We start from the raw sequence: 11,029 nt of genomic DNA, 5'->3' as shown, positions 1-11,029 counted from the left end.
TTTTTTTTTGGCTCTTTGTCTGGTTAGAGTATACCTATTTTCTCAGTTCCAAGATCAATATTTAAATTTTTAAACTGATTTTAGCTCAGTACTTGATATCTTCTTTCTTATATTCACCTGACAAAATCTAGATATGATATGATCTGTTAAGAGGATAAATTGTGAAGATTTTCTTGTGGTGATGAATTTTTAAATGGGTTTTAAACACTTGCTTATAGTAATAAATTTTCTAACGGGTTCTTAATATTCTCTTGGGATGATGATTTTGAGGTATGTGATAAAAGTGGTAGATTAAAGTTCGTTGAGAATTATATATCCAATAGAGACTCCTCCTAAAGATAGCATTGGGAAAAGTAGGATCCTTATTCAATAAATATGACACCGACGATATACAGAATTTTTGGGAGGATTGATAGTAATATTTTTACCCTTCTTGAGTGCAAGAATACTAAAAAAAAAATACTCATTTCAAGGCCTGATGATCTAGTTTTCCTCTTTAATGGGAATGAATATGAATAAAAGTAACACATTTGAATATTTGAGAGATCATATGATTTTCAACACTTACTATTGGGTAAAACTGTTGAAGTGTTTCTAGAGAACTTTAAAATCAAGAACATTTATGGGTAGACGATTAATAACATAAGTACTAATAAGGATGATTTCACCACAGTATTGTTTTCAGATGTTGTTTAGAATAAGAAAAGTTCTAGTGGTGGTTAAAAGGTGATTATTCATGTGTTATATTGTTTTATTCTATTGAGTGTGGATAAAACATGATTTATGAAGAATTCTTTCTTGATGGAATAATGATGAAATTATGTGATTGAAAAAATCCTTAAAATTGTCAGTAGAGAATTTTTTATAGATATTCTAAATTGAGTTTTTATCATATTATAAGATTGGAGTATGATATAATTAACATCATATTTGATTTTGAGTAAAAACAACTAGATGATTCTAATCCAATCATCAATAAATGACATAAATAATTAGATTTAAGAAATATTGAGTGTGTGAGATGGCCCCTAAATATCATTTTGAATTAATAAAAATGAAATCAAACTTCTTTTTATCATTACTATGAAATGTTATACGCTTATATTTTACAAAATCATGTATATAATAGTGTAAATTTTCATATTATGAGTTTTTAACCAAAAAAAAAAAATCATAACCTTTAAAATAGAGAATTATGGGTGCCCAAATCTCTTATGATGGAGCCAAACTTTGTATATGAGGTCGGTGGTAATGGTCAAGAAGGTTCTCTCAAGTGTATATAAGTAGTAGAGTTCGTGTCTAGCATCAACACACCAATCATCTTTCTCGAATTCTGGCCCAGAAAGTTACAGCAAAGAGAATGAAATTTTATTTGTAGTTCAAGTTTTGAGATAATTTATTTATTTATACAAAATTAGTGCACAATTAAGGAACATGTATCATATTTTTTAAGAAAATAGTAGGACTAAACTTAATGTTCCATTTGCCTACAATAATATCTAAGGAATCGTTTGCAATGATAGTCTTCTATTACTTATATAAAGAATACATGTATTAAATAGTTCATAAATATTTGTCATATGATCAGTGGATCTTGAATCTATAATGCAAAAATTTTCAAGGGTTTATCTAAAGCATTCGTACTGTTTGAAAAAAAAAGTATACTTGAGTATTTTATTATACTTTTACCTGTAACCTTCTCAAGGTTCTCTAATCAATTTCGCAATCATTCATCTCAGTCTTAAAAGTAGTAAGATTAGTAGGTGTTATTCTTCCTGTTGTTATCCATATGAACTTATTTAGGAATCTTTTAGGAGATATTTTTGTATCTCCATTTTTGGGGGAGGTATTAGGTTTGTCATGTAGTTTCCAACACTTATCTTTGGTGTGTTTGAGTTTTTTTTACAAAAGATAAATCAAAGATTATCCCTGTTATTTATCTATGGAGTTACATTCTTAGAGTAACTTATTACTTTTGATTACTAACAAGGTTTGGTGCCTTATGACATCAGTGAGTTACTAGAGGAGTGAGATTCTAATATGACATCTCTTATACTTTTTTATGATGTTACGATGAAAATTACCTCACTAAGTGATGACATTTCCTCTTTTTCCTATATTTTAATTCATACTTGATCATACTTTATGTAATACCCAGATCCGAAATTTGGCCAGAATAAATTTTTTTATTTATAAAGTATATATAAATAATTAAAAATATTATTTTAATTTAATTTTATTGAATTTTTTGAAAAAATAAGTTAGGGACAAAGTTGAAAGTAATTTATGGGGGTGTTTTTGAAAGAAAAATAGAAACAAGGGTTAAAATATATAAAAAAAATTTGGCTATATAGGACGGCCCAATCAGCAGCAACGATGAACCCGAGCATGCTGCGTGGCAAAACATGCTAACATCAGCGCCATGCGGGAGGCCACATGAGCAATCCGCGTGCCTAGCGATCCAACAGTCCAAATTTAATCCCACGTGCGTGAATGACTTAGATGTATTCCCTCTTTAGGCGTGATTGAATAGACGAGATCAATCGCGATGACGGCTTAGATTCTCCCACACAATCGGGTTAAACAGGCAATGATTGGATGATTCTCCTTGCTACACGTCGACGCGAATAGACGGCCCAGATCGACGCGGGATAGGTATTTAAATATCGCATAGCAGGAGAACTCTAACCCTAGCCGCACCTACCATCGCCAGAGAATGAGATAGACCCCAAGCCGCTGCCATATCGGAGCCACCGTTGACCGCAAAAAAAGGTAGAATTCTCTCCTATCCACTCAGAATTCGATTATGAGTCTCTCTATGGTTATATCAGAACAAAAGGGATGACAGGTGAGTCGAAAACTGTGGGCAAAGCTCGTTGGAGCTTTCGTGGCCGAAATCTTAAAACTCCTATGATGAGCTCATTTCTATTTTTCGTTTCACACAATTTTTTGACTATTGTATTCACCGTCCTTTTCTGTGCAGATTAGTCGAAGAAGAACTCCAACCGTGAAGGAAAACTGGCAGACTCGCCGCACCTGGAGACCCCCCTGATAGATTTGGTTTCTTGTATTTTTTGGTCAACCGATGGCCCCTAACGTGTTTTTTTGTAGGAATACGTGTAAAACCAGCCAAATTTGGCCAGGCCGAGATGAACCATGACCGTGGGTGATAGAGCCGGCACTGAAGCACGGTGGTGCTGCCGTACTGGAACCCTAAAATTGGCCTGAAAGGATTTTTAACACCGATTTTGAGTTTTTGAGGTATTTTTAAGTATGTGACGAGTATTTTAGATTTTCGCAAGAAAAATTCAAGAAACCTAGGACCAGTTAGGAAGCATAATAGATAGCACGACGTTTCAAAATACCGATTCGGGTAAGGATCTCTCACCCTATTCTCAGTTACGATAAATTGAGGATTAATAACCGATAATTGTGTGGTTTGTAAAAAATTAGAAAAATCTTTAAAATATTACAGGTCACTAGTGGAGGTAGAACCGGTTAGTTCACATTTGTCCTAATTCCCTGTTTATTTTTCTCTACTGCCTGTATTTGCTTACTATTATACTATGCGTAATTGAATTGATGGTTTTTATGGTCTTTTAAATTATTTGGTTATTTAATTCCTCCTGTATTGTTTGTTCGATATTCTGGTTATTTGGATATTTGACTATGCTAAACTATATCACTTGCTTAAGTGCCATTTGAATTAATTTGTGAATATGAAATGAGATTTTGGTATATTGTAGTGGTTGTTTGCATGATGAGAATCTAAATAAATGAAAGCTTACTGACATCCGGGGAAAGGGTAGACGGACCCAGTATATAAGAAACTTTACCGTGGACATTATCTCAATCGGACGGGGCTGAAAAATCTCATACCGGATGAGTTTTGGGAGATATAGTTCACCATCATACAGGATGGGGTATTGAGGCGATGGTCTTTTTGGCGCCCATTACCGGACGGGGTATGGGGACGACCAAGTTAATTGTTAAATCTTGATACTGGGTTCACGAGTAGAGGGATATCCCTATGGACTTCCAAATATCCCAATAAGTAGGTTAAAAAGAAAAGATTGTTGATCCTATGCATGAAATTGTTGTAATTGATTATAAAATTGGTGCATAACGCAGCACAAATTTTTTTTGTCAACCTTCAGTTTTCTGTATCAGTGATTAATGTGATATTCTTACTAAGTTAATGTAGCTCACCTTTTTGTTTACTATTTCAGATCAAGAAAATCAAAATTTAGATATCGATCAACAAGAGAGTTGTGAGTAGTTTACCTCTTGAACTTTTCAAGTACTAGTGAAGATTATCCCTAGGATATATATATTTTTTTAAATTGTCGTTTGTCTTTATAAATCAACGTATAAAGGACATTCTCGTAACCCTATTGGACAATTTAATTTATTGTATAATGAATGTAAATCTGAATATTATTATTTGTTTATGCATTTAAAACATAAATTCATTTCTTTTAAAGTTAAGAACTTTTTACACTCTGGATCTAATCTTGCCAAAATTTGATATCTAATGTCTCTCTCTACAAATTTTTTTAAGATGGGCTGCATCTTTGCTAGAATCCATGGTAAAACTATAGAATTATTATAGTTCCAATCATCGTTAGTATTCAATGCCGTTTTTGCATGAGAAAAAAAATTATAATCCCTTATTTACTTAATTTCTAAAATTATGATTTCCTTCATTTTAACATTCTGATTTATTTTATCTTTTAACAGTTTATTTTGTTTAATTTTTAACATTCTGATTTATTTCTTATTTAATACATTAATTTATTTAATTTTTAATATTTGATTATATAAAATTTTTAAATATGAAATAATTTTTAAATTATTTATTTACGTATGTTTTGATTAATTATATTTTTTTTTATAACTGTCTTTGATAAATAGAATTATTTTAATTGATTATAAAATTGGTGCATAACGCAGCACAAAAATACAACTTAAATAAATAAATAATTTTTTTCCTCTTTCTTTTTTGATAAAATATAAAAATATCCTCTTGGGTATGACCTAGATGATGCTAGGATGTGTCAGCATCTACTGTTACTAATCTAATTGTCAAATCACAGCCGTCTGATCTTCTCGGTTCATCATCACCGATGAAATCTCTACAATTATGGCATCAGATCTCCAAATCTTTGCACACTTCATCACTTGTGAACGCTCAACAGTTACAAAAAAGACATCCTAATTTAATATATATATACACACACACACACACACACATATACATACATATATAAATTAATTTAATAAGCTGGTTAATTGTCCTTTAAATAAAAATAAAAATAAAAATAATATTGTCAGACTACACAATATTAAATTATAAAATTTTTAATTTTTAAAACTTTCTGTACGTACCACATGGTAAATAATAATACACATATATATGTATAAATATTAGTAAATTTTTAAATATAAGTAGTATTTTATATGATAAATGGGTAATATATATATATATAGAATTAAAAGTAGGATTTTGTATAATAAATAAGTAGTAATATAAATATAAATATAAGTACATGAAAAACATAATCTAAAAACTTTTATCACTTTGATTATCACGTAAAAATTAGGTAATAAATCTTGGTATTTACCCACATAAAAATCTGTTTTATATAATAAAAAGGTAATAGATACATATATATATATATATATATATAGATTTACAAGGATAAGGAATTCTTGTACTTTACTGGCTCAAATAGAAGTCTAGTATTGTTAAATTAGTTAAATAATAAAACTTCAACTAAAAACTTTTAACCCATGGAAGTTTCTATCACGGTAAATATCGAATAATTACCACACAGTAAATAAGTAATATATACATACACATATATAAACATATAGTAAATAAATATTTTTTTAATAAAAAAAAAAAAAAAGTGGTGAACAAACGGTCCGCCGCTACCACTATGACTATTAGTCCAACTCCGGAATACTTGCCTGGTAAAATTTACGCTTGACATCTTAAAATGACGAAACTACCCTTTAAAGTAAAATGACGAAAATACCCTTCCTCAAGCATAGACCAACACCTGCTCTGCTCATTTAACTGCCATGGCCACCCATCAAACGCTCTCTATAAAATCCAACCCATGCTAGCCTCCTCCTCCACCAAATAACGATTTTGCTCTTGCGAAAATCAAACACGTATATTCATATACATTTATATATATATATATACACATACACAGATACATACGTAACAGCACTCAAAGGAACAGATATGGTGGGTAACTCTAACAGAGTTGAAGATTTCTCCTGCCATGAGAACACCACTACCAACGCCACCGCCAACGCGAATGAAACTGCTATTAAGGTTTCGATAGATGTGGCAATGCCGCCGCCGCCATTGGAGGTACACCGTGTTTGTTTGCCGCCAAAGAAGACCACTCTGCAAAAACTGAAGCACAGACTATCGGAGATCTTTTTCCCCGATGATCCTCTCTACAGATTCAAAAACCAGACACCGGGTAGAAAATTCCTTCTCGCTCTGCAATTCCTATTCCCTATCTTTCAATGGGCTCCTGAGTATAATCTGAAGCTCTTTCGGTCCGATATCGTCTCTGGACTCACCATTGCTAGCCTTGCGATTCCTCAGGTATTCTCTCTCTCTCTCTCTCTCTTGGAGGTTACGTAATTAATAATTTTAATGGTGTTTTTGTCGTCTATTTCAGATTCTTCTTTTCAGTGGTGAGAACTGAGTTTTTTTATTTTATTTGAATTTTCCTTTTCCTTTTAAAAGAATGTTTGTGTTTTGTAACATTCCTTGTTTTTTTCCCCCACTTGGATTTAATTAATTAATCTTTAAGCACATGATTTTGTTGTTAATCTTCACATGAGCTTAATCTCTAATAATCTTTAATGTTCCATGTGAAAAAATTGTTTATCAATTTGTTTTTGGTTGCAGGGAATCAGTTATGCAAAACTTGCAAATTTGCCACCCATAATTGGACTCTGTTAGTACCAATTCTGGTTCTCACATTCAAATTGAATTCAATTTTGAATCAAATTCGTACAAATCAATCAATTAATGGTTGTGGGTGATATGCAGATTCAAGCTTTGTGCCCCCACTGGTTTACTCTGTTCTTGGTAGTTCTAGACATCTTGGTGTTGGTCCAGTTTCTATAGCTTCCCTGGTGATGGGATCAATGTTAAGTGAAAGTGTGTCTTATACTGAAGATCCAATTCTCTACCTCAAATTGGCTTTCACTGCTACTTTCTTTGCTGGTCTCTTCCAGGCATCTTTGGGTATCCTTAGGTATTATATGCTTCCAAATCTTTTCACTGTTCTTTTGAAATTTGAGTACATACAAAATCTTTAGCAGTTTATATCAGCAGCTCTTTGTTCAGACTATATGGGTTTGGATATAATCCCACTTGTTATAGAATCATACCTTAGTTTATGCTTTATATAGTTTATATTACTGTTGGGTAATTTTTCTTAAAGATTTTGGATTAGAATCTTACATGGGTGTGCGTGCAGGTTGGGATTTGTGATAGACTTTATGTCGAAAGCAACTCTACTTGGTTTCATGGCTGGTGCTGCTGTAATTGTCTCATTACAACAATTGAAGGGGCTGCTTGGAATTGTCCACTTCACTGGCAAGATGCAATTTGTCCCTGTCATGACCTCTGTTTTCAACCACACAAACGAAGTAAGTCTTATAGTTTTGCTCTTTTTCTTTTCAAATTCTAATACCCTTTTACTATTTTCAATTTTGTGGGGATGGGTTTAGCTTTTTAGAGTTGTTATGTCAGTTATTGGCTAGAGTCTAATGTTTATTTAACTTGAATGCAGTGGTCTTGGCAAACTATTGTGATGGGATTCAGTTTCCTTGTCTTCCTGTTGACAGCAAGACATATTGTAAGTAGCATATTCGAATTTGTTAACAAGACAAATATACTTCTCTTAGATATTTTTTGAATTTTATTTTTATTAAACATTGTTGTTTTTCATGAACTGATGTAGAGCATGAGGAAACCAAAGCTTTTCTGGGTATCAGCTGCTGCGCCGTTAACATCTGTCATTCTCTCAACTCTTTTAGTCTTCTGCATTAAATCAAAGGCACATGGAATATCATTTGTAAGTAAACCAAAAATCCCTTGCATTAAACTTAATTTCTCTAACATTCTCTAAAATCCATTTGTATTTCTGATGCACAGATTGGCCATTTGCCAAAGGGGTTGAATCCACCATCAGCAAACATGCTTTACTTCAGTGCTTCTCATCTTGCACTCGCCATCAAGACTGGCATTATTACTGGGATCTTAGCGCTTACTGTAAGTTCCTTTTTCCCAGAATTACAATCTGTTTCTTTCTAATTACATAATGTAATATAACTGTCCATGCAATTAACTAATGATTGTCACAAAAATATAGTAAAAAGTGATGCTTCACTAGACGAATATGGGTGTAGAATATGTTTGCCATTTCTAAACATTGTGTTGCTTTCACATTTTCCAGGAAGGAGTTGCAGTGGGAAGGACATTTGCTGCCCTCAAAAACTACCAAGTTGATGGCAACAAAGAGATGATGGCTATTGGCCTAATGAACATGGCTGGTTCATGCACCTCATGCTATGTTACAACAGGTTATAGTTTGATCATGTCTTGGAACTAAGATGCAAACTCAAATCAACAATTACTGAAACTCTGTTTTTTAACTGATTTTTCAGGATCATTCTCGCGATCTGCTGTGAACTACAACGCTGGAGCGCAAACTGCAGTGTCTAACATTGTAATGGCTGCAGCTGTGCTTGTTACCCTGCTGTTCCTGATGCCACTCTTTTACTACACCCCAAATGTTATTTTAGGAGCCATCATTATAACAGCAGTGATTGGGCTAATTGATTACCAGGGTGCATATAGATTGTGGAAAGTTGACAAGCTTGATTTTGTTGCTTGTTTATGTTCTTTCTTTGGAGTTCTCTTCATTTCTGTGCCCCTGGGTCTCGCTATTGCGGTAAGCATCTTAGTTTCTGCCCAGCTGTTCTTTAACTTGTATTTTTCTGCATAGATGAATAGAGATGTTGATCATTATACATCTAATAATCTGGCCCCAAAAATTCATCAGGTTTGCATTTCGATATTCAAGATTCTCTTGCACGTAACAAGGCCAAACACAGTTGTGTTGGGGAACATTCCAGGGACTGGAATATACCAAAGCCTTAGCCGATACACAGAAACTTTAAGAGTTCCTTCATTTCTCATACTGGCTATTGAATCTCCCATCTACTTTGCAAATTCCACTTACTTACAAGAGAGGTCAGTTCATGCCTGTTACATAAAAAAGCGTTGGTGGGTGATGGTGGTCATCTGATTAAAAGGGTTCTCATTTATTGCAGGATATTAAGATGGATTAGAGAGGAGGAAGAATGGATAAGCGCCGCTAATGGAAGCTTATTGAAATGTGTAATTCTTGACATGACTGGTATGTCATCGATTGAAGTAACAAAGATCCTTTAATTCCAAACGAAATGAAGCCTGTCAATCTCAAATCTTTTTGTTCTTGTTCTCAGCTGTGACAGCCATAGACACAAGCGGCATTGAAACAGTGGGAGAGCTCCGGAAGATGATGGCCAAAAGATCAATTGAGGTGAGAATTACTGAGAGTATAACTCTAAAAACATTCTTAGCTATGAGCTTTTCCAATTCAAGCAACCAAGTTTTAGTAACTAAGGATGTCTGTGTGCTACATGTAGCTCGTTCTAGCAAACCCCGTTGCAAGTGTGATGGAAAAGCTGCACCAATCGAAAACTCTGGAGTCCTTCGGCCTAAGCAGCCTCTACCTCACGGTAGCTGAAGCCGTGGAGGATATATCTTCGACGTGGAAGGCTCAGCCATGAGTGTAATACTTGCAGGCCTCGGTAACCTGATAGGGAGAGTGTTCTGTTAAGGTTTTGTTTCTTTTAGAGGGATCTTTTTCTTGTAAGATATGTATGAGGAAACCTGAAAGATTTTGCTTTTAGTTCAAATGTAAAATCAAAGTTTTCTTAACCCATGCCAGCTGCCTCATTCTGTAGTTGCAGTTACATGTTACAAGGCTAAATCATTATGTACTTAATAAATCAACTTCTAACATCATCACAGCATAAATTCCTTTCCTATTTAGGCTCATCAAGTCATGACCCAAAATCAAAGAACCAAATACATGTATCAATTTATCTCTAATTTTCCTCATCTCCCCCTCACACCCATAAGAAACTCTTCTATTTCTCTCTTTCCAAACAACACCCACCCCCCCTCCTTATGTAAATTAAGTAGGATTAGTGTAATGGGTAATACAAGTAATGTATAGTTTTTAGATTTTCTTTTTTCTTGGGTCAAAATATTGAAATTAGATCAATTAGAAAAGATTTTGAGCTGCCCATTTTAGCCAGAGCATTAGATAAGAGTAGTAAATCACATTACATATAAATTAGGAAACTACCAAAAATAGGCTGTACTAATCCACCTTATAGAGAAATTAGGAAAGCATTTATTTGTGAACTAAATATGATGGGGATTGAGAATTAATTTGTTTACTACTGCTGGTAATGGGTGACCGCCTTGATTTTTGTTGAGGTTAATTTTTCTTGTGAGTTAGTAAAATATTTAAAAAAATGATTTTTAGTAAAATGCAATTAAGATGAAAAATAATGTAATGTTTGATAAAATTTGTTGTAAAAATTGATATTGTATTTAATTACTTATGTCATAAAATTAGTAATAAATATTGAAATAATAATAATTTAAATAATATTATTTTAAAAAAATTATAATAATTTAAGTTATTTATGATATTTATTTTGATTTCACTTTTTAATCAATATAAATATTAATTTTAAATTATACAAATAAAAAATATTGGTAATTATTTTTATCTTAGAATTATTAAATTTCATGTATAATATATATATATATATATTTCTCAATTAAAGTTAACCTCATTTTTTGTAACGGCTACATAAATTTAGAATGAAATATGTGTATTAAAAATGTCAAATGCGGAAGCGT

General features: G+C 32.8%; 1 protein-coding gene across 1 annotated transcript; it reads left to right on the top strand.

The window, feature by feature from the left end:
- Positions 1-6,114: 6,114 nt before the first annotated feature.
- On the top strand, positions 6,115-10,117 carry SULTR3;4 (sulfate transporter 3;4). Its single transcript, XM_022033332.2, has 13 exons — positions 6,115-6,631; positions 6,941-6,989; positions 7,085-7,292; positions 7,518-7,689; positions 7,833-7,898; positions 8,004-8,117; positions 8,198-8,314; positions 8,499-8,625; positions 8,710-8,996; positions 9,108-9,298; positions 9,379-9,464; positions 9,553-9,629; positions 9,736-10,117. Exons 1-13 carry the CDS (start codon positions 6,257-6,259, stop codon positions 9,877-9,879), a joined length of 2,013 nt encoding a protein of 670 aa, XP_021889024.1. The 5' UTR covers positions 6,115-6,256; the 3' UTR covers positions 9,880-10,117.
- The last annotated feature ends 912 nt before the right edge of the window (positions 10,118-11,029 follow it).

Source organism: Carica papaya, chromosome 5 (genome assembly GCF_054855325.1).
Source record: "Carica papaya isolate Zhongbai chromosome 5, ASM5485532v1, whole genome shotgun sequence".
In the NCBI taxonomy this organism is placed as follows: Eukaryota; Viridiplantae; Streptophyta; class Magnoliopsida; order Brassicales; family Caricaceae; genus Carica; species Carica papaya.
This window is presented reverse-complemented; position numbering and strand designations above follow the sequence as displayed.